The sequence below is a fragment of the Alligator sinensis genome, unplaced genomic scaffold (genome assembly GCF_000455745.1).
Source record: "Alligator sinensis unplaced genomic scaffold, ASM45574v1 scaffold1222_1, whole genome shotgun sequence".
Classification (NCBI taxonomy): domain Eukaryota; kingdom Metazoa; phylum Chordata; order Crocodylia; family Alligatoridae; genus Alligator; species Alligator sinensis.
Window position 1 is genome coordinate 52,117 of NW_005842620.1, and position 24,163 is coordinate 76,279.

The window sequence follows — 24,163 nt, forward strand, 5'->3', positions numbered from 1 at the left end:
GAGAGAGAGAGAGAGAGAGATTTATAACATACAGATTAAAAAGACCAAAAAAATAAAGTTTGAAATTAAATTTTGAAACTCCCAGAACTTTCCCAAACTAAAATTCAGTCATACTATCCTTTCTGGTAAACGCGGAATTAAGGTTTGACCAGTCTGAGAAGCAACTGGCTGAGCTACCTTGGGTCACAATGCTCCAGTAGCTATAACCCAAGAGGCACTGTGGAAGAATTTGGCTTATCCTGGCTCTGGGATTTTTCAGTGGTCAGCAACATCAACAGGGCTTTTCCTTGAACATTCCTTGAGATTGCAGAATGGATTTGTCTTTAGCACTTACACACATTGCATATAGTTGCACAATATCCGTCTATCTTTCCTGAACTATAAAACATAAGTATGAGAATCCCTTTTGCTATCATCTTTTCAGAGCAAGCAAACGATCAATAACAAATCCATTTATTCAATTGAAGTTTGCTGCCTTCTGAGAAGAGCAAGTGTGGGTGCCCATTAAGAAACACACCCTAAATCCAACCCCAGCCCACCTATGAAGAACAAACAGAACAGAGCTCCAAGCCCCTTACTACACCCCCTTCCCCACAATAAGAGTTCCTACCCCCTACAATAAACCTTAAACCTTGCTCAAGTACCCCTATTGAGTCTTCCTAGAATTTAGACACAGGCCCCTTAATAAAACCATCCCTTCCTCCTATCAAGCACCAGGCTACCTACCCACAATACAACTAAAATACCTCTAGGGACCTACCAGAGGCAAACTTGGATTCATTCCTTAAATCGAGCTGAGAGCCCAAACAGAACTATTACAGAAGTGTAGGAGAACTGGGGACTAGTTTACCTTCATCAAATGCCTGAGAAAAGTGGGGGTGGGGGGGCGTTAAAAATGAAATTAAAATATCACAAAAGAGATACCATATTAAAACAGAGGGAAGCTAGAAATAACACTGAAAAAAAAAACACAAAATGAAAAATAAAGATGACACGAACACACACAAAAACCCTTTAAAACCAAAGCTATCTGGAGAAAGATTGATTAAGCTAATTTTTCCTTTGGATATAGAGACAACCATTTGCCCAAGTTTGAGCTTACAATTTCTCTCTTCCCACAACCTACCCCTCCCCCGCCCCCGCAAATCATGAACCAAAAAATATGCATCAGTAAACATATTTGTTATGCACAGATAGTACCAATGTGGATCTTCACCTATCACTTTAAAAAAAAAAAAAAAAAAAGAGAGTACCAGTGACAGCGTGTATTATATAGACTTAGTAACATTTTTATCCATGTGTTAACACCTGCTTAAGCCTGAATAGACACATTATATCCTTTCTAAAAAGCACATTTACATGTTTTTTTAAAAAAGGAACAATACAGAGATAATATGACTTCACAATTTTAATTTTTTTTTTTTTTGAAGGTAACAGAAATGATCTATTTTGGACAAATAAATAAGTTGTAGGTCCACAGTATATAGGCAGTCGCATGGTTTTTTGTTTTTATTAGCCATGATTCATTTTCTTAATTTTCATAACATTTCTTTTATGAACTTATACTTTTTTCACATAAAAAACTTAGCGGAAAAAACCTCATATTTGCATACAGTGATGACCAGTTATTTCGTACACTCCTACGTCCATTCCAATGAATGGAGAACAACAGATAGTAATGCATCAAGGTGAGTACTTTCTCCTCTGGTTCATATCTAAACATGTCTAGGTTTTTACTTGCACATTCAACACAACACAAGCTTTCTTCATTACAATTTAGTTGCACTAAAGAAAAAATATATTTACTGTTTTTGAAAATTTAGTTTTAAGTCTTGTGTGGCAATATTGAATCTTATGAATACAATCAAACGCATTCTGAAAAAGTGTTAAATCAATCAATGTTTTTGCTGAGTTTTTTCCCCTGATAGACACTATATCCAGTTAAGTCTTATTACAAACAATCCAGGGCATGTGTTCCACTCATACATATTATTTAGAGAGTCTGGAACTCAAACTACTCCACCATGTAATCTAATATCCTAAATCAGAGAGTTGAAAAGCAGCATTAAAACTGAAAACACATAGGTTTTGAAAACACTTTGGGAAAACCATTATAGCAAATCTGTCAGAACAGGGCCTTGAATATTACATTAATTTCTAAGATATAAAATAAGTATGTGTAAAGAGCATTGCCCTACCAAGACTTTGAAACAACAGTCATTACAGTGTTCTCAAACAGCATACAAAGAGTGAAAAATTGACATAAGTGGAATGCTAAGTTTTAAAAAGCACATTATATCTACAACTGAAACTATACTTCATCAATGCAAATTTATAGAAAATATTCAGCTGAAAAGCTTATACTGAAAATATATTGGCAGATCTTCTTAAAAAATATTTTTATTATCAAAATTAGTTTATTTATTTTTACATATTGCACTATGTCTTCAGTGCAGACGCACCTTTTTTAGACCAACACATTCCCTTGGTGCTATTATGATTTATGTATCCAACAGATATTTTCAGTATCAGCCAACACTAGTAGTCAAAACAGTTAACATGATAATTTGCAAGATGGGGGGGTGGGAGGGAGGAAGGAAGAGGAGAAATAATATTCTTATTTCACAAATACTCAATGCAGAGGTGCATCATTGACAAAAAAAGTTAAAAGTAACTATTAAACACTTATATGCATGTGAACTATAATAAATGTTAATTAAACAACAAATCTCACAGCTCAAGTGGCAAGGTTATTTCATTTAAGCATTTATGTAATTTATAAATACTGCATTTTTCAGAACATCAGACTTCATTTTGAGAATAACCCACAAATACTGCAGCTATGCCTGAACATAGAGCATATCATCACACTTGACTTTTCAAAGGAAGCCGTGTTTTCCACACTTCTACACTATCATCTGAATCAGAATATTGCAATGTAGTCTGTTAAACTAAATTCCTCACCTGCCACAAGGTAAAACAACAGATATGTGGCAAATGAAAGCTAATGCTATGCTGTGCGGTGCTGTGCTCAGTTGTTCCCCTCCCATTGTGTGTGTCCAGCAGCCAAAGGGGAGCTTGGTGCAATTAAGAATTGCAAACAGCAGTGGAAAGACTGCTCCAAAAGGCACCACCAGCTCTAATAACTCCCATGGAGCCATTTGCTACTTGGGGAACCCGGTGTGCCACTGTGTATGATGTGTGAAAGCTGACAGAGCAGCCTTACCATCACCTGACGACCATCTGCACAAAGCAGGGAAGCAAGACTACCATCATGAGACTCAGGGTAACTTCACATAGTTTTCCTACAGTATACAAAGGTCATTTAATGGAATCAGGGCTGCTGGTAATGGCCGAATTGTGGACTTTTATTTAACCAATTTTGAAATCAAGTTATTCCTTCAGGTAATTCCAATGTCAAATACAAAGTGTCAAATGACTGTGCCCACTTCAGAAACAATGTGAACAATGAAGCAGGACAGCTAAAATTAAACTATGACTACCACTGTAACAGATACACAATAGCAGCATTTTGGTTCAGAAGAGAGAATAAAATCAGACCAGGTCTTTTTGTCACATCTTGCCTGATTTGTTCATAAAATCCTCATGCCATCATCTACTTTTAGGTCATATCCTTTTATACACTGAAAAGGTTAACTACTTCATCTTGTATGAAAATTACCCTTTTTCCTCTAGGCCTTCTCAAGATCGTTAAAAATGGTTGTATTTTTTCCAGACACAAACACTATACTGATCCCCGTCACTTATTTAATAATGCAATATGTACATTTCTTTGACAAAGACATTTTCGACGTAAGAAACCCTTCCAGACAGCTCTCTCTGAAGGAAAGCAGAACACATACTAATAAGATTCAGCTGGTATATCATTTCAAGTTCCCAGGAAATCTCATTACAATTGTTCACACAACCATAAGTAATCTTTGCCCAGTCAGTAATGGCATTAAGAATAAATGGTGATCACTTCACGTCCACCACCACGCACCAGGAGAACCCTGTTCAGACCATCTGTCAGAACTTCCAAGAACTCCATGTCTGGCAGGCAAATAAGTTAAGGCTTTACACAATTACAGAAAAAGAACAAAAATTGCCTTTAAAAAAAAAATACTGAAATTGTAATAGATTTAGAACCATTGGGGTTTTGTCCCAATCATGCATGCAGCCTGACTGCACAGATAAAAATGAAGGAATAAAGGCTCTGGACTTCTGCTGCATTTCTGTACAATGTCCTCTAATCCCCCCCTCACCCTGAACTACTAAAACAGTGTTAACGTATTTATTACTAAAACTTTTATTTAAAAATCTTAACTTTAAACAACTGTGATACCTTCACAGTATTATTATTAAATAAAGATAAAACCACTCTTGATTACTACGGATGTGTGAACTGGGGCGGGGGGGGCGGCTCCACGTGCTCAGTGGAGTGCTTCTGGCCCACTTCCAGGTCTGCTGGGGGGGAGCCCTGGGCCCCCCCCCACATATCCCCCGGCAGACCCCAGGTGCCCCCCGCCCCCCAGACCAAGGAGGCACCAGTTGCCGAGCCGGGGGGCACGGGGAGGCCTTCCTGTATGCTCCCCAGTGGACCCGGAAGTGGACTGGAAGTGCTTCTGGTCCACTTCTGGGTCTGCTGCTGAGCACACTGGGGATCACCCATGCTTTTGCGGGACTCTACGTGCACCCCAGCATTGCATCACTCACAAACCGCCTGCTACCTAAAGGTACGCAGGAAAAATATTTAAAGCTATGTCTATGTCTGAATCAATTTGGAGAGATTAAAGGGTCCTATGATTCGATTCAGAGATTTGGCCACCGAATTAGGCCAAATCTCTGTCTAATCAAATCAGGGACTGAAGTTTCACACAGCCCTATTGGTTACCTTTACATCTGCACATGCTGTTCTTAAAAGGAACAGTTCTCATTAACAAAAATGTTAACAGCATACAATTGTGTGCCATTATGCTTACTAATAAATATATGTATAGAAAACTACACACACACTACCCTATATATCAATGTATTAATTATAATTTTAAAATTAAAGTTACAAAGAGAAAACTGTAACTAATGTTATGTCAAACACACATGCATGCATGCATACACTTTTTTGTAATAATGTTTCACATCACTATTATAGCAGTACAGTTTAGGATACAGTTTTCATCCCCTTTTTTGCTTTTTGGAGGTCCAGGCATGTTCAGTAAAACTAGCTGGGCATCTTGTGACTTATTAAGTACTACTCCATTGAGCTTCACAGCAGTGTGCATTCTTCTGACATTTGTCTGATTCCTAACATAGAAAGCAAACATTAAGTAAAAATATTTTTGCATCCAATAAGTAGTTTGGTTTGTTCAGCATATACTACAGGTTTGTGAAAGAATGAGTTATTTGAGGGTAAAACTTAGAAATTAGTTTGCTGTAACCTATAAACGCAGGTACTTATAATAGATTATAGGTACCTATAAACCATCAAGCACACTTTTGATGGTTTATTAACAGAAAAGACACATTTTGAACATAAGACATGTTATATCATTTTCTAACACAAAATCTAACACAAGAACTACTTCCAGACCAATTTCTTTGTAAGGCAAGTTTTAGCCAAGGAGACAGAAGAACACAGAAAGGGCTTTCAACACAGAATAAAGACACAAAACTTAACTAGAAGCACTGCAAAATGGACTATAGCAGGATTACAAGTACACAGTACAATTCCCTTCAACAGCCTTGGAAAGTCAAAGTAAGATAAATGACTATTGTAGTATAAAAAACTTAAAATGAAATTCAGTTTATGAGAAACAGAAAGTTGTTAGCTGGACAAGTCACTTTTTTCAGTTTGTCTTTGCGCGTTATGCCATTGTTTCTTCATGCTGTTCATCCGTCTCAGGAAATAGAATCATGCAGACAAGCTTCTCAGTTCATTAGCATGAAAGGGCACAGGGAAGAGAAACGGACTTGGTACACATCACACATGCAGTACTCTAGAAATCAATTTTTTCTGGTTACAGTAAAATTCATCAGACATCTCAGATTATTCTTGTTAGGATGCTCTGTGCCTCCCTCCAAGTTCTCTGGAGAACAAAAATGACTTCTGTTTATGCAGAAAGTAACTATAAAGAGGAGACTCATGGATGTCATAGGGTACCTTATATACATGCCTGAAGCTTGCTAGTTAACATGCGTCAGAACAGACTATTAATAGAGTTTCCTGAAATGTGCTAATTAGCATACTCCAGCAGCCACATTGTCATGTGTATTCAGCCCCCACTCTTCACAATGGCTGCAGGGGCACTTTAAGTAAAGCTTGAATGAGCTTAGTTAAAGCGCTCCTACTTCCATTTTGAAGCACAGCACACTGAATACACAAGACATGATGGCTACTCTAATTAAAGCACCTCCCCCACACCACATGTAAAGACCATCATAAATACTTGGGCACATTCAGGGAATCTCTCTTTATTAGGCAATTTTGTGTTCTACTGCATAATCTCTAGTCCAGATTCTGAAGGGTTTGGGTATGTGTGTGTGGGGGGTGGGGGGGAGGGGTTCAAGAACATGATACAGTCCAACCTCATAGAGGGATATTTCAAAAGGAGGAACAGAGAAAGACTTGCAGACAGACTGAAAACATGCAGAGGACAAAGTGAGGAACGTAGAAAAAACACCCAATAATGTATTTAAGTAGCCGCTTCTTCCCCCATTCCAAACTAAAAGAAACTTTATTCATTTCATCCCTGGAGTTGGTAAATGGACAAATGTTGTTGCAAGTGGCTCCAGGACTATCCTCCACCACCATGCCTATCCCCTCTTGCCCCTAAAGAGCTCCTCCAACACTATGGAACCAGTACTTTAATAACAGTAATATAAAAAGACTATTTGAAGTGATGTTAACCTTTATGGGTCTCTTCTATTTGGGTAGGGGAAGGGGGAGGGAATAGAACCTGCCCTCACCCTTCCCCAGTGAGAAGTTCCTCTCAAGCTAATGTACAAGCCAAGCACTACATGGACCCCAGATTACAGGTACATGCCATTTTGAGAAAGGGCCAAGATATATTATTGTTTCAAATATTTTATTGATTCTTTGTCTCTAGTGTTATTGTTGAAACACTACAGGTATCAGATATGATTTTCAGGCCAGATCCAGCCCACAGAGCTTTGTTATCTAGCTCAGTGTTACCCACGAAACCAAAAATTTGGTGGTGGGGCAAGTGGTGGCCTCCACCCATCTCACCATCAAATTTCTGGTCCACATCACAAGCTGGATCCAGAGTGCACAGTCACATCATCTGGCCTACAGGTCAGACATTTGGTGGCTGGACAAGTGGCAGCTCCCACAGCTCCAGGAGCCAAGACAATTTCCAGCTCAGTTGGCAGCCCTATCAGACAGACTACATGGACCTGTGTTCCAGTTCTAGCCCATGGATCAGCCATACTCCTAATCTAGCCCACGGACGAGTCCGACATCCCTGCACTAGAGAAAGCCATCACTGACAATGAAGATCCACACAGTTTCACAGTATAGGCACAGTAACATCAGGTTTTGACAAAGTGACATTTGTCACACAATCAATCCCTTGAAAGTGCTCTACAGCTGTGCCCTGACAGAAGTGCATGGCTGCAGATCGCTTTAAAAGTGCCAAACCATGTGACAAATTAACCCTCATGTAATGAGGGTTCAGAAGGTGATGCTCCAAAGTGGAACGCCTTCATTAACTTCTGTCAGTGCCTATGCGCATGATCCAATCAGGGCTGAGCTGATACAGCCCAGCTCTACCCCTGTGCTGTCTGCAGGAAGGGAGGGGGAGAAAGGTGGGGAATGGGTGGATTGGAGCCCCCCCCAAGTTGAGGGGATTGGAAACCGCCCCCATCCACCCCTCCAGCACAGGCTGGGCAAACCCCAGCCCAGAGCTCCTTCCCCTGCTCGTCTCCCCACTTCCATCCTGTAGACAGCACTGAACCTGGGAGGAGGGGAGGGGAGAGGAGATGGGTAGGGCTAGGGGAGAGAAGCTGCAGACAGATGGGGCTCGAGTGATGCTCTCCACCCCCCAACAGCTAACATCAGTTGGGTCGGGGAGCTGGGGAGGGGGTGGGGGTTGCTCTAATTCCTGGCGCTTTCTGTAAGTGTCATGAGTTACAGCAGGGAGCTTCACATACATATCAGCGCCCATTGTGTCCAAAGGTTAATTGCATTGCAGGAAGATTGCTATTTAGAAAATGCAAAGAAACCAAATACGAGTTCTCCTGTTGTCAAAAAAAAAAACAAAACAAAAAACCCCAACATGCTACAAATTAGCAGCGTCTCAAACAGGTGCACATGCGCCACATGCAGTTTGCAGTGCCATGAGCCACACATACACGCTAGTCAGGATTTGCCCTTAGCGTTCTTTGTTTTTTCTGTATATGGAGCAGTTACAGGAACTCAGTGACTGATGACTGGCACTTTCTGAAACAAGGGAATAATTTGGACTCAAATTTTGGGACTTCCTGAGATTTATAGAGTAGTAATTTGAGAAGGCTGTAGAAGAGAACAAGGGTAACAGAGACAGAAATAAAGTAGACTAAAACAGAGGCCAGCAACATTTTCTGGCCAGTGGCTAGAATGACTCAGCTCATGCCTAATGCAGGCAGGCTCTAGGACCTGGCTACCTCCACTGCTTCTTCCTTCCACCTAGCTGTGGCACAGTACAGAGAGATCCTCTCTGCTGAAGCTTATGACACTCAGCTGTTGCATGGTGCAGACAGAGCCCATTGCTGAATGCCACCCAAGCCATGGCTTAGATCCAGCCCACTGACTGTAGATTGCTGACCCCTGAACTACAGCATAAATAAATTATTGGAATAGGACCACAGTCAAAAGGTGGAGTCAATTTCTGAGGATATTCTCGATGGCTGATGAGCAGGTTTATTAAAAGGGGAGGGAGTTGGGGAATCAAGTGTCAGTTCAAGACTTTTCCCTCTGGAAACACAGGGGGCATCAACATGGCAAAAGCACAGTGCTGGTCTGGACAGCTGATCTAGTTATGAATAGTATAGTAGGGGTGCACGAAGCGGGTCCTATTCAATTCAGATTTGGCCTGAATCAGGGACAGTGATTCGATTCACTGATTCGGATCACTGTCCACGATTTGATTTGGCCGAATATGAATCTGATGATTAGATGTCAGTTCAGAGAATCAGTAATTTGGACATAGCTTTAAAAATGCGTTTAGTTTTTTGGGGAGGTTTTTTTTTGGGGGGGGGGGGGGGTTACATACCTCGAGGTACCAGCACAGTTTGTGAATGATGTGATGCTGGGATGGATGGAGCATCCCACCGGGGGGGGGAGGAGGGCAGCGCGGTGGCCCTCCACATGCTTGGCAGGAAACCTGGAAGTGGACTGAAATTACTTCTGGTCTACTTCCAGGTCTGCTGGGGAGCATGCAGGCCCCCCTCCCCAGTGTCTCACTCGGCTTGGCGATCAGCTGGGGGGGACCCCAGGTGTCCCCCCCAGACCCAGGAGGCACCAGTTGCCAAGCTGGGAGGAGTGGTGTGGGGGGGGCGGGGGGTGGGGGGATATCCCCCTGCACGCTCCCTGGCAGGCCTGGAAATAGTCCTGGTCCACTTCTGGGTCTATTGCTGAGGTGTGCTGGGGACCCCCTACGCTTCTGAGGGACACTCCATATGCCCCAGCATCGCAGCATTCATGAGCCACACAGGTACCTAGAAGTATGTAGAAAAAGCATTTAAAGCTGCGTCTGTCCAAATCTCTGAATCTTTCCAAATCTCTCTGAATTGATTCGGAGGGTTCCAATTCAATTCGAACAGATTAAAGGGTCCTGTGATTCAATTCGGATATTTGGCCACCAAATTGGGCCGAATCTCCACCAAATCAAATTAAAGGCTGTGCGAAGCTTCAGTCCCATAGTATAGCCATGTTTGCTGTTTCTGAGTATCCAGGCATAGTCAAGTGCTCTGGGGAAAAATGTCTGCCAGTGCAGAAAGAAACAGAAAAATGGAAAGGAATAAGAGACACGGAGACGTTCAACTGCTTCCACGAGAGTAGATAAATTCCCCTCAAGGCACTTTCAAACTGATTGACAAAAATCGGAGATGCTAGATTCATTTTTCCTTCCTTCTGCCACACAGCTAAAATGATGGGTCCCTTTTTTGGGTAACATTTTAGCAAAAAGTACTACAGCTCAAATGGATGGTGAGAAGGTGCAGTATTTTTGGGGGGAGGCGGGCAGGGAAGAAAACTGGAAAAAAAACAAAACTTATCTCATTTCAAGAAGCCTTAGTCTCAGATTTACCAGCTAGTATGAGCCTAAGTTAAATCATGAGAAGTATTCTCAATAATCAATACATTTAAGATGGTTCTGAAGGCTTTTTTTTTAAATTTTTTATTACCACAAACAAAAAACCTCAATATACTGATAAAAATTCTGCATTTTCTTATCAGCTATAGTGAAACTCAACTATGAATTACTAAAATGGAAAAACTGATGAGATTTAGGAGGTGAAACAGAACAGGAAATACTAGCCTAATGACATTCACATGCCAAATAATGATATATGAGCAATATACAAACTGTAAATAATGGGAAGCATAAAAGCATTTCAAGGAGACATGCAATAATATTAAACAAGAACCAGCAACAATCTAAATTGCCTAAATTAAATGAAATTTCAACTTACAGATTTCCCCATTCTCTACAAGGAAGAGAAATAAACATGTTTAAATACATTGTCTTATGCTACCTAGACATTTGTAATACAGCAATTTTAGCTGATAACACATATTGCAAGTTAAGGCTTGGTTATTCTGAGCCTATGAAGAAGTCAAGCACCTGGCTTTGTCTTCTCCAGAGTAAATGGAGAAGAAATGGTGCAGATTCATGACACGCATTACTTACTCCAGAGGAAATGCTGTTGTTTTGTGCAGAGTTACTTCTGAACAAGTCAGATGTAGACTTCATCTAGGGAAAAGTTGCTCCTATGCATCTATCATATGTTCACACTGCCATTCAAGTTCACTCCAGGGTAAACATTTTCTTAATGCAAAATGTTTCCTTCAGCACCTAACAGCCAGGTGCTGTAATAGTGCCTACCTCTGGGCAGCCATCTAGGTGGGGGGAAGGTGGTCATATGCCTGCATTATACTTCAGAGTAAGTTTACTGTGGCATAAAGTTTGAGGTATGTTAATCCAGAGTAAACCTGGGCTTCCTATGAAATGAATGGAGAGTCCTAAATATTTTCCAAGGGAAATCCAAAATTGTCTCCCTGCAGAGTTGATTAAACATCTACAGCTAGCTAATAGGAATGCTAGCCACAGGGTCGTGCCTCAACTTCTCTTCTACCTCAGAGACAGGACTGCAAAAGAGATGACAGATCAGGCCCAAGACTGTTCAGAGGGAAGGTGCCTCCCTGAGAGCAACACTGACTTCAATCCATCCAAAGGTGGTCGGTTATGGCAGTGTCTACCTTTTGTCCAACAGTCTAGTGGTCAGAGCACACCCCCCCGGACGTCAGAGACCAGCAGGCTGGAGGCACCTCAACTCTTGTTGAAGCTATTCAACTTGGATTAAAATAATTTCTTGTACCAGGGGGCCATAACCGGCCTGCAAGGCCATGTCATCCAACCTGTGGGTCTTCCCACAGGTCTGGAAATCTGGTGGCAAGGGAATGGTGCCAGCATTACTAGCCTCTACCTTGATGCCAAATTTTCAGATGCAGGGGGAACCCTGTGGGCTAGATAAAACTGGCTGTATCTGTAAGTGGCTGGATTTGGGACATGACAACGGGCCTGCAGACAGACCCTGCAGGTGGGATGCAGCCTATGGACCAGCCCCATACCACTCATCTAGCCTGCAGGGCTGGAAGGTTGAGCATCAACTGTCTTATATTTAAGAAGTTACTAGATAAATTTCTGAAATAATCTTTGGACCTTGCATTGGAATCCCTTTTCCCAGATGGCTCCTTACTCACACAGCTACAGAGTCTGGCTCAATCCTCCCTCCCTTTAGCAGTCCCTATTTCCAGAAAAGGATGAACCCCAGTAGTGCTGAGTTCAGCACTTAAGCCCCCGAGTGATGGACTTGCAGATACCTCTGTCCTGCACGTGCACTTCTTGCTGACTATCTTAAGTAGCCCCCTCGTTCTCTCTTCTTTGGGCTGGCTTCTCCAAATATCATTTCTCAAGTAAATTTTTATATAAATCACATTGGCTCTCTGCCCAAGGAGCCAAACTTGTGGTTGTGGAATCTTCTACCAGTGTGCATGTGGCCAGTGAATTCCTTTGTGGATGTGCCTTAAGTATCACTGAGATGTTAAAAACCCATAAGATCATCTGACTTTCAAATTTAACTCATGTTAAAGCAGCTCTCACAAGGCCTTTAAACCATTCAGGTCCGTATCTCACAGCTGGCATATTTGGGGTAGCTCTGCACCTGCGTGCATACTTACAGACAAAGATCTGCCCATGTTTCTACCTGCAGGGCTGTGTCCCAAGTGTGTTTTATTAAAGCACAGAATCGAGTGAAATTAAGAAAATATTCAGTTACTGCTTTATGTGTCTATTTCTAATAAGAATACTGAACATGTACCACAGGACACATGAAATCCAGTTCACTCTACAACCCATTTACTATAAAGACACACAAACATTTCCTGTAAAGCACTAACATATTTGCATTTATTTGTGACAGTTGCCAAAGTTGGCATTCAGTGTTTCACATGCTAGCCTCCTTTAAACTTCACTTTGAGCTTGATTTTGTAGACACTAAATGCAAGTACCTTCATGCACACGAGTGGTTCCAGCAATTCTTGCATGGTGAAGTACTGGCAAGTTCAGGCTTTAAGTGAAGTGCAAAGAAGCTAATGTTTGAAGCAAAAGCTACCAGGAAAAGGATAAAACTCAGATCTCATGAAAAAGTCCCATTTGTACTTACGGCTTCAGGTTGAAGATATCTTTAAAACCGGTCAGATTTGTTTCTTTGTTTTTATGTTTTTCAGAAACAAGCTTTTCTTTAGTCCAAGTCATTTGCACTCTTTCAGGTGCAGCTGCAGCAGCATTGGCTTGGACAACTGCTGCTGAATGGGATGCAGTATTTCTGTCATGGATTAGCTGAGCCTGGCCAAAAGGAAAAAAGAAAATGGATTTAGAAAAAAAAAAAATCTTTATTTACTAAGAAAACCTGCAACTGCATCATTTAAAATGATGGGGACTGTTAGATAGATTTGAATTGGACCAGGATTAGCATCATGATGTACAAAAGTATTAGACCCAAATTGTGTACACACAGGTGCTTAACTTTAATATTGGATCAAAAAAAACCTATTCACTACAACTGAGTTAGCCATTTGTATTTGAAGAGTGAAGTCTTAAAAAAAAAAAAAAAGCTTATTTTAACAATAACATTAAATGATACACTTTACTAAACCTGAATAGAAAGAGTTAAAATTACTAAACACCTACTTTTCAAATTGATGATTTTTCATGGGAACTGCTATAGGTATAAAAAAGAAGTCTTTTGCAAACGGCTCTGTGAACCTTTGTAAAATTGAGTTCTAAAAGTATTAATGTATTTCTGTCCCAAATTATGTAATATTCTAGTGTAAGTCTCTACAAAGCATTGCAATGTCTTATGTCTGATAGACTTCTATAAGGCTTTAAAAATTCCACAAACATGTGTGTAAAGTCTATCATCACTAGTAAGACATTAGATAGTTCAGTTTTCAGCCTAACCATGAGATGTATTTTGATGATTATAGCAGTTGATATCAACACTGAGATAAGGTTATGACTGGCTTCTGTTTTATTATCTAGGGAAAAAAACATATCTCCCCATCATAAACATATAAACAGCTGCTGTTGTTCATCTTTTAAGAACAAATTTGTGCCTCTCCTCCATAATTTCATAACTATTTTACTCTTCATCCCTATATTTATTTTTAATGAGGACACAATGTAAAATAATATTTTTTCTTGCTGCTTCTACTTTTAACGCCCCTTGTACTTTCCTCCAAAGCAATTTATCAACACAACACTGTACCCTGCCTTGTTTGCAAGTGAAAATAATATTTGGATTTTGAAGATTTTAGCATTTGAACAGGAAATAAATAAGAGTAATTTGAAAAATAAAGCATCCTGCTGCAATTATCAGAGCTGACTAGGGCACTCACACACACACCCCCCGCCCATTCATTTTAGCAGATGGGCTCCTCAATTTAAAATGACCCACCTTCAAGAAAAGGAGGAAGGAAGATCTGGGAAACTACAGGCCGATCAATTTGACCTCAATGCCTGGAAAGATCTTGGAAAAAATTATCAAAGAAACCGTTATCGATAGGCTAACAGAAGGCGGCGTTCTGAGTGATAGCCAGCCCAGGTTTGTTGCAGGTAGCTCTTGCCTGACCAATTTTATTTCCTTTTATGACCAGGTGACGCATCACCTGGACAAAGGGAAAGCAGTTGATATCATATATTTGGACTTAAAAAAAAAAAAAAAAAAAAGCCTTTGACCTGGTGTCCCATGATGTCCTCATGGAGAAACCGGGGAACTGTGGCCTTGACTACCCTACAGTCCGACAGCTGGGGAACTGGCTCCGAGGTCAGCCCCAGAGTGGTAGTTGAGGGAAACAAATCAACATGGCACTCGGTGACCAGTGGTGTCCCCCAGGGCTCTGTTCTCAGACCTGTACTCTTTAATGTCTTTATAAATTATCTGGACTCTGGCATCAGAAGCAGACTGGTTCACTGATGACACCAAATTATGGGGAAGTGTCCACACTTGAGGATAAATTGGCAATCCAGGCCAACCTCAAAAGGCTCGCAAGGTGGGCGGATGAAAACCTGGTGGCATTCAATACGGAGAAATGCCAGGTACTCCGCCTCACGGGGGACGGGACACCCGCATCACACTTATAGGCTCAGCAGTGCTACACTCGCTAGCAACATGACCAAAAGACTCAGGGGTCATGATTGACCACAAGATGAACACGAGCCACCAATGCAGTACTGCAACCAGCAAAGCAAACAAAAAACTCTGGCTTGCATCTACCGATGCATCTCAACCAAGACCCAGGAATTCATCCTCCCACCGTACTCAGCTTTGGCAAGGCAGTAGCTGGAGTACTGCATCCAATTCTGGGCTCCACAAATCAGAAGGGATGTGGAAAAGCTTGAAAGAGTCCAGAGGAGAACCACATGCATGATCAGAGGGCAAGAGATGCCATATGAAGAGAAGCTGAGAGCCATGGGACTCTTCAGCCTGGAGAAGCGTAGGCACAGGGGTGACTTGGTGGCAGCCTATAAGCACACAAGGGGTATGCATCAGGATCTGAGGGCACTCCTATTCACCAAAGCACCCCAAGGGAAGACAAGGTCCAATGGTCACAAGCTCCTGCAAGACTGCTTTAAGCTGGACGTAAGGAAAAACTTCTTTTTGACCGAGCCCCCAAGGCCTGGAATAGACTCACCCGAGAGGTAGTGCAAGCACCTACTCTGGATACTTTTAAGAAACATGTGGATGCCCATCTTGCTGGGATCCTTTGACACTAGCTGAAACTTCCTGCCCCTTGGGCAGGGGGCTGGACCCAATAATCTTACAAGGTCCCTTCCAGCCCAAATGTCTATGAAATCTATGAAATTTCTATCAACTGGTATGCAGCTGGGCACCTCAGTGAAGATAGGAGATATGTGGCCTGTTGCTTGAGAAAGACTATTTGAGGTTGGGGCCTATTTATAAGCCAGGACAGACTTATATCCTATGGCTATCCTGATTTGGTCATAATTAATAACATCCAACCTTTTCTGCAAAATGGCAACCATCTCAAGGTAGTCTCAAGGGAGACAAACCTTTCTTGCCTGACAGGCAACTCCCACAGCCTCAAATGGCGTATGTCAAGCCAACAGGTTACTGTTCCATCCTTGCCAAAGTGCCAAGCCTTGCAATGCACAAAAATGCAGGTTGTGCACCCTGATCAACACAGTCAGCATAATCACTGGACCAAACAACACTGGCAGAAGAGCAGATTAATAACACTGGAGGTTCATTCATGTCATATGCCATCACTTGCTTACATATACGAGCCAGTAGCTGTCCAACCTCTTCTTAAACACCTCCAGTGATGGAGAGTCCACAAATTACCTAGGCAATCTATTCCACTGCCTCATTATTCTAACACTGAAGAAGTCTTTTTTTCTCTGGATACCCAAGCTAAACTTGCTTCGCTGCACCTTCAGGCCATTGGTCTGCATCCTCTTTTCTACAGCAAGAGAGAAAAGGTGCTTTCCCTTGTCTTTATGGCAGCTCTTCAAATATTTGAAAACTGCTATCATGTCACCTCTTAAGTGCCTTTTCTGCAAGCTGAACATGCTTAGGTTCTTCAGCCTCCCCTTGTATAAAACTTGCTTTCCAAGCCTTTCATTATCTTTGCTGCCCACCTCTGGACCCTCCCTAACTTCTCCACTTCCTTTTTTTAAAATGCAGAGCCCAGAACTGCGCATCATATTCCAGATGAGGCCTAACCAGTGCTGAGTAGAGAGGCACTACCACCTCCTGTCTTGCACCTCATGCTTCTATTGATGCATCCTAAAACTACATTTACCTTTTGTGCACCACACTGAAGACTTGTATTGAGTCTGTGATCTACCAAGACCCCCAAGTTCTTTTTCACAGACCTGTCATGCAGCCAGGTGTCCCCCATTTTGTATTTGTGCTTTTGATTATTTCTCCTGAGATGTAGCATCTGGTATATGCCTGAATTGAACTTCATCTTGTTAACTCTAGCTCAGCTTTCTATGGGGTGCATCTCTATTCTTTCTTCTGCTTTGTCACACTAACATGGCTAGCTACCTCTCTATAGGTATACCAGCAGAGGGCTATATTATGTGCCCACTTTTTTTTTTTGTTTTTTTTTTTTAAAGTGCTAGTATAAGAATGGGTTAGATGTGCCATGTTTACACCAATGTAAGCCCTTCAAATACCTGAGCTACTTATAACCATGTTCTTAGGAGGCTCTGTACTCAACAGGAAACTTGAGTCTTATCAAGTTAAAGCATGACTGCAGATGCACTAATTATCCCTTTCATTCCGTTTTTCTATATATTACAGTCCATTTTCCACTCTAACATTTAATATGATAATCAATCTATAAACCATATTTTCTGTCTTTGATCAATATGTTTTAGGAACCGAGAATTATGTTATGGATGACAATGGTATGGTTTACAATTTTTTTCTATGACTAGGGTAGCCAACATAAAAATGTAAAAATAAACAAAATACATAAGGACATATCTTGCAACAAGTAGAACAGACATGCCTTGCTATTTTTTGCAACAAGGTGAAATATCAAATTTGTAATTTACAACACTTCCAGGAACTTGAGAGAAAAAAGAAAGGACAATATTTTGTTAGTGATAGTCTAATACTGGGTTTTATTACATTACTTCTATGAAAAATTAACACAGAAATACACACACTATCCAAAGTAGAGGGACACAGTCTAGTGCTACAAACCAGGGTACTTGTCTTTGGACACAAGAAACACTTGAAGTGCCATGTCTTCTTATTTTTTGATAATATTTCATATTATTTTAACTAAGGAAAGAATTGGTGAGATTGATACATGATCTCATTTCATTTCCAGACTACTCTACATATTACTTTGCCTTCCTTCAAAGTAAAAACTAGATTTAAGATGTTTCATCATAATTATACAAATACTGTAGTTCTTTATTTTTTGATAAAAATAAAGAACAGATTTTAAACTTTAAAAAAAATGGCCTTTAACACACACAAAAGGGTGCACATAACTTCCCTTCACTTCACTTTAGATTTCTAAAAATATTAAATGGACTCTGAGAAGCTTCAGCAATTAATTACATAGAGTATGAAGAAGACTATCCTCTGCATGTCACTTGGTAGACTATTAAACGCCAAAGATTATACTTTGGAGAAATTGTGTAGTTGCCTTTATCCAACTCCTTCAGTTCCAGGGTTCACTTAAGGGGAGGAGGAGGATGAAGCAGTAGTATATTTTCCTCAGCCTATATTTTTTTTTCACCTTACTTCTGAGAAAATTCTAGATGAGACAATGAAATGTGTGTTTCAGGCTAATTTCATGCTAACAGTTCATGATCATTCATATTAACAGGAATATTCAAGAAGATAAAAAGTAACTAACAAGGTAAAATAGTACACTTAGGGTGTTTATACATGTGCTCTGGAAGGTGGTGGGGGTGCTTTAATTAGAGTTAAAGTGCCCAGAGTGTCACATGTATCAGCGTCCCACACTGAAAAATGGTGGCAGGAGTGCGCTAACTAAAGCTGGTTTGACAAGCTTTAGTTAAAGCACCCCTCACCACCATTTTTCAACCTGGGGACACTGATGCATATGTGACACTGCAGTCTGCTTGAGCATGGTAATTGCCAAGCTCCAGCAGATTCGACTGAGTTTCCTCCGACGCGCTACATGTAATTACAGCACGTTGAAGTAGCCTTAGTGCATGTGTATAGGTGCTCTTAGATAATAGCAAATACTAAAACCTATCAAGGAATGTTTCTGGATAATAGAAAAAAATCCTACTCCTACATGCACCAATTTTGTTGATCGCCAAGTTTGTTTATTTGAGAGAGAAATGGGCACCATTTCATTAAAAGAAGTCTGAAAGTTTTGAAGAAATAAAACCTTCAATTTAAATTTGCAATCCTCTAACTAAATTTTCTATGGCAGCACTTCAAGTGTTGTCATGGGAATGTAATATCCAAATCAGTACTATTTCAGACTACCTCATCCTCTCGCTTGTCATTGGGCACCAGAACCTGCTTATCTTGACCAATGGACTGTGGACTACAGTGCCTTTGTCTTCTGATTGAGCCTCGAGACTCATCAGTGATGCTCTGAATCTGGGATATGAAGGTCATCAAGTACAGCAACCAGCATACAGAAAAGGATATAATTAATTGTGTTGCTCAGGAAAAAAAGTATTTATATAGCTTTAATTTGTTCTATCCAGAAAATTGCTGCTATGTTGTTCTGTTTACTTTCCAAAAAAAATACTTTAACACATTAGCATTGTAACAATATATTTCTCATATGAGCTTTGAACATCTGCTTTTTAAAATTAAAAGAGAAACAAAAGAAATACTAGTTTATACTTCATCAAAAGTTACATAACAAGAAAGGAAAAATCCGAACTCATGAAATTTGTCCAAATGTGAAACCTAGCTCCATAGTAAACTAATAATAATAATAATAATAATAATAATGTTTTCCAGGCATTAGACAAGCGTTTCGCACAGAAACCAAAACCAATTTTAGAAAATTAAAAAAAAAAGAAGTCACATAGCATGTTTTTTCAATGTTTCACACACCCCCAGGGACTGAAATATTGCGGCAGGGGCCATCCCCCTGCCGCAGGGGTTTGCAGAGAGGCACGCTACAGGGACCCAGCATCAGCAGCTGTGGGATGCTGCCAAGACCCAGAGTCCCCAGCAGTTGCGGGACTCCTAGCCCTAGCTGGGCCAGATGCACCCCTGTGGCTAGAGGCTCTGTCTGTTGACAGGTCTCCCAGCCACGGGGGAGCCCCTGCTACACATGCAAATTAAAGCTTGATAACAGCCAGCTATAAAGTTAGTACATATTTTTGAGATCAAACTTTATAGCTGGTTGGAGCTTTTTATGGCATGATAGCTACTTTGCACATGTGGTTGGTTTCAAGGTAATTACGTGATAGCTGTAATGTGCAGAGGAGGTCTCTGCCACAGACTCACTGTGTGAATACGTTACAGAAAGACACCCATTGTAAAGCAGCAATATCAGTAAATAATACTTTCCTTCCAGAATTAAAAGGCTAATCTTGCAGATACGTTTTTAAACTCAATGACAAAAACATATCTGCAATATTAGCCTTTTAATTTTGGAAGGAAAGTATTACCAAAGTTGCTGTGCCCTGAAGATGACAGTACTACTATAAAGTATGAAGTAACCAAAGCTTGTCATTTAAAGGAGCATTTGTCATGCAGTCAGTTATTCAGAAATGCAGAGCTTCCAAACAGCAGCAATGAATTTAAAGATACAAGTAAAATAGTGGTTCTCAACCTCAGTAGACTCAAGTCACCCCTCAGAAAATGTCAGCAGTTGGCTTTCATTCCTTTTTGACTACAGAAAAATACTAAAGCAATTCTTCTGTTGCAGACAACTCAGAAAGACCACAACAGGTCGGAAAGTCACAGGTAATTATGAATTCCTATTTGAAATCTCTGGGGTTATTCTTATAAATCATGTTTGCATACCTAACACTGCTAACATTGCGTAACACCCCACGTCACCCTTGAAAGTGTCTCAAGGCACTCCAGGGTGCTTGCAGCACTCTGGCTGAGAATCACTAGAATAAAAGAAAAAAGTTATTGGGAGGTAAGGTAGGATGTGAACTTATTGTATGTCAACAACTCCTTGGTGACTGCCCATGTGCACAGTCTTACTCCAAAGACAATACGAGACAGCTTCCCCCACTTTCATTAAGGGGCACACTGGATCACAGCGTAACTTTTTGAAATAATATTAGAAGGCCCTCCAAACTCAAGAAGATACACATGGATGAAAATGACTAAATGACATGGATGACTAATCTAAACATATTGTTAATAGGAGTATTTCAAGCCCCATATCAGCAAGAGTAGTCAAGCTATTGTGTATAAAATACTAGCATTCCAACAGCAAAGATAACATTAATTGAAATACCATAGGTAAACTAGCAAAGCAATTAAAAATAAACTATTTTATTTAGTAATTAGAAACTTAGAGACCATGTCCCACCATAACTATTTTTACTTGCTTCTCCAAGGTCTCCATAACATTTATACGCAGGTTAAATTACTTACCTCCCTTTCCCTTTCATTCTTGGACAACTGCATCTGTTTTAACATCTGAGATCGCTGTTCCATCACAAGTGTTTTCTCATATGTGAATGCTGAAATGTCATTTTCAAACTACAAAAATAACAATTAATTCTTTTAAATAAGGAGAAAGTTCTCATTTACAAAAAAGTAATTTAGGCAATGTCTCGTGTTTCTTTTTAAATGCATCCCAAATTAAACCAAAATGGTATTAGCAGAATAAAATGAGAGAAAGTTACTTTATAGTTGATTCTGCATCATAATATATACAGAAATGAACAGATATTATAAGTATTTAGGAACAACACTCGTGTTTCATTTTGTATTTTATATTAAAATATCTAGGGCGCGTTTACATGAGATGTTAATGCGCATTAACCTTATTTAATATGCAAGACTGGCGTGCATCTACATTTGTGCACCCTTAATGCACATTAAAAATAGCAAAATTAGGTTAATCATGCCTAAATTTGATACCTGCAAATGCAGGTATCAAATGTAGGCACGATTAGTTATAAATGCACATTAAACCAGCACTTTTGGCTAGCCACCTCTCCTCCCCCCAGGGCTGAGCTGCTCTCTGGCAGCCCCTAGCTGCAGGCTATTAAAACCAGCAGCCATTTTGTGCCCTGGGGCACATACACCAGCAGCCTGGACAAGACTGCTAATCTGCGCAGGAGCCCAGCAGGCCCTGTGTGCCCCTAGACAGGCCACAGGCTGTCTCTGCCTGGCCTGCTCCAGAGCTGCTGCCTGGCCACAGGTGAATGATGCAAAGGGCTGCAGCTTGTTACACCCTTTGTCCTGCCCTGACATTCCTCACAAGCTGTCTCTGGCGGCAGGGCCAGCACTTGCTCCCTGCTACTACTCACCCCGAGCTGTGTCTCCCGTGCTTACAGGTCCTGTGGAAGTGCCTCTGCTGCGTGGCTCCCAGTTCCTGGTTGTGCCCCTGTGCTAGGTGCTGATGGCAGCCATCCAGGGCTGGGCACACAGGGACAGCCACGTGGGGGCCCAGACAGCCAGTGCGGTACAAGAATGTCATTGTCCTCCTCCCCATCAAGCCCCAGCCCTGCTCATGGGCACATGCCTGTGCCAACTGCCCAACTGGGCCCAGGAGGTGGTGCAAGACCTCGTGGCACTCTGGGTCCATGCTGATGTGCAGAGGCAGTTTGTGCAGGGCGGGAGCTGAAGCGCCCACATTTACAAGGCCATCAGGTGGGATGTAGGAGTGAAGGCACTCTCAGTTGGTGCGGCAGTGCCATGTAAAGGTCAAGGTCTCATGGGCACAGTGGATGGCTGTGACCAACTTCAACTGTTGGTCCAGTCATGCTCAAAAGTCCATGCCCTTTATATGCAGGAGCTGACCCGCAGTTTGGTACCCCAGGAACCAGGCCATATCCCTCCGAGTGCCACCAGCAGGGGCAGTCTGCCTGAGCTCCTGCCCCACCCTGATGCCTCCAGGTACTTACCATTGTCCCTGGGCACCCATGCAAGACTGGACCCCAGATCTGAGGCCGAGCACCACATGGCCCCTGGTGCAGAGCATCTTATCTCTGAAATGTTGCAAACTCCCAAAAGGCTTCTGTCTCTTGCCTCATCTGGACGTGGGGGAGAGGCCACCAGCCTCAGTGGGGATTCAGACCCCAGGTTGCTGCCACCCACCACTGGAGCAGTCCGGATGCATCGGCTGTGCTAGCGGCACACCTGGGACTGGGCCTTCCTGCTCCAGCAGCTTGTGGTAGTGGTGAAGGAGTGGGAGGCATGAGAGCAGGCCTGGCAGTTGGAAGACATCGCCCAGGTGGAGGCATGAGACTAGTCCCACATGAAGGGCCTGGAGCAAGAGTACATGGAGCAGCTCCAGCAGTAGGAGGATCCCAACTACCAATCCATTGATATTCTCTTGGCCCTGGTAGTCGTGTACATGTCCCACACTGCCCAGCTCCAACCCATGGCCCTGTAGGGCACCTGGGTCCCACCCGCCACCCTGCAGCAGGCCCCTACCTGGCCCTGGGAGGAAGTCCTTGGGCACTTCCTGACCGTCAGATCACCTGGCCCAGCCCCCACCCTAGACCTACCACCACCCACCTGGATCTGGGCCTCTCCTCCCCTGCACCACAGCCAGAGACCCAACCTCATAGGAGGCCACACCTGCAGGGGTCACTGTAGCCCCTGGACCAGCAGGAGAACATTTAAAAGCTGAGGTGCTGGGCATCTGCCCTGGGGCTCTCCCCGCTAGGTCCCCAACCCAGGGCCCCCCCCCCACTCTGGCCTGAATACCCAAAATATTGTAAATAGTTTTCAATAGGTATATAGTTTGCCTCTTGTAAGCAGATTTTGTATTACTGGTTGGTGGGAAAGGTGGTGGAGAGGTACTGTTCATTAAGTGGGGAGGGATGAGAGCGAGGGATGTGAGGGCAATAAAACTTACTTTTTTGCTGTTGTTGTTTTGTTTTATCCATGTGCATGTCCTGAGAGTGGTGCTGGGAGTGGGAAAGGGCTAGGGGGTGTGTGGGAGGCAGGGTAGGCAGGCTGGAGCAGGGAGTGCAGGAGGAAGGGGTTGGGCCAGGACCTCCCATAGCCAGTGCCCTGGCCCTTGCTGGCACATGTAGCTCTACTGGGGTCAGCAGGAGTGTGGGGAGGTGGTCAGCATTGGCCGGGGCCATCTGGAGCAAGGGCAGGGGCTGGAGTGGGAGCAGGTCTGGTGTGAGGAGGCTGGGTGGGCAAGGAGGGAGCTGGCCCTGCACTAAGCACACAGTTCCTGGGCAGGAAAGGGGCTGGCCAGGGATCAGAGTTTCCAAGTTGGCTGCCAAGTGCTGGCAGCAGGTTTTGGCTTCAACATGGCTGTCAAGTGCTGGTAGCCATGTGGCTGGAGCTCCCCCCAGTGGCCACATGGCAAGACTGGAGGGACTTGAAACTAATCCCAAGTCCCTGCACATTTAGACACCTTGCAAAAATTGCTTAGTGCACATTAGCTTAATGTGCATTAAAATTTAGTTGTACTTATTTGCGCATGTAAATGCACCCCTAGAGAGAATGAAATTTTGCACATACATCTGTCTGTATATCTGGCATGTTGGAGCAGACTCAATTAACTGAGTCTGCTCCGCACGCCAGCTGACGTGCCCGGCGCTGCACTGCATGCATTTGTATAAATAACAAATGCATGTCAGCCTTGAGAAAATGGTGACAGTGTGCTTTTGAACTAAAACACCTTTTTCATTTTCTCAGTACTGATGCATATTTCACCGAGCACTTTTAAAAGCACCCA

General features: G+C 42.3%; 1 protein-coding gene across 5 annotated transcripts in view; it reads right to left on the minus strand.

The window, feature by feature from the left end:
* Positions 1-1,301: 1,301 nt before the first annotated feature.
* Positions 1,302-24,163, minus strand: part of LOC102379377 (solute carrier family 12 member 7) — a 109,378-nt gene continuing 86,516 nt past the window's right edge. The window contains exons 21-26 of one of the 5 annotated variants that reach the window (XM_025215079.1): positions 20,884-20,991; positions 18,790-18,906; positions 12,943-13,124; positions 10,690-10,704; positions 5,171-5,304; positions 1,302-4,053 (exon numbers count right to left, since the gene is read on the minus strand). In XM_025215079.1, the coding sequence (XP_025070864.1) occupies positions 3,962-4,053; positions 5,171-5,304; positions 10,690-10,704; positions 12,943-13,124; positions 18,790-18,906; positions 20,884-20,991 (648 nt within the window). In that variant the 3' untranslated portion in view covers positions 1,302-3,961. Of the gene's footprint in view, positions 4,054-5,170; positions 5,305-10,689; positions 10,705-12,942; positions 13,125-18,789; positions 18,907-20,295; positions 20,388-20,883; positions 20,992-24,163 lie in introns of those variants that run through there. The other 4 variants (XM_025215076.1, XM_025215078.1, XM_025215077.1 and 1 more) reach the window with 4 other exon arrangements.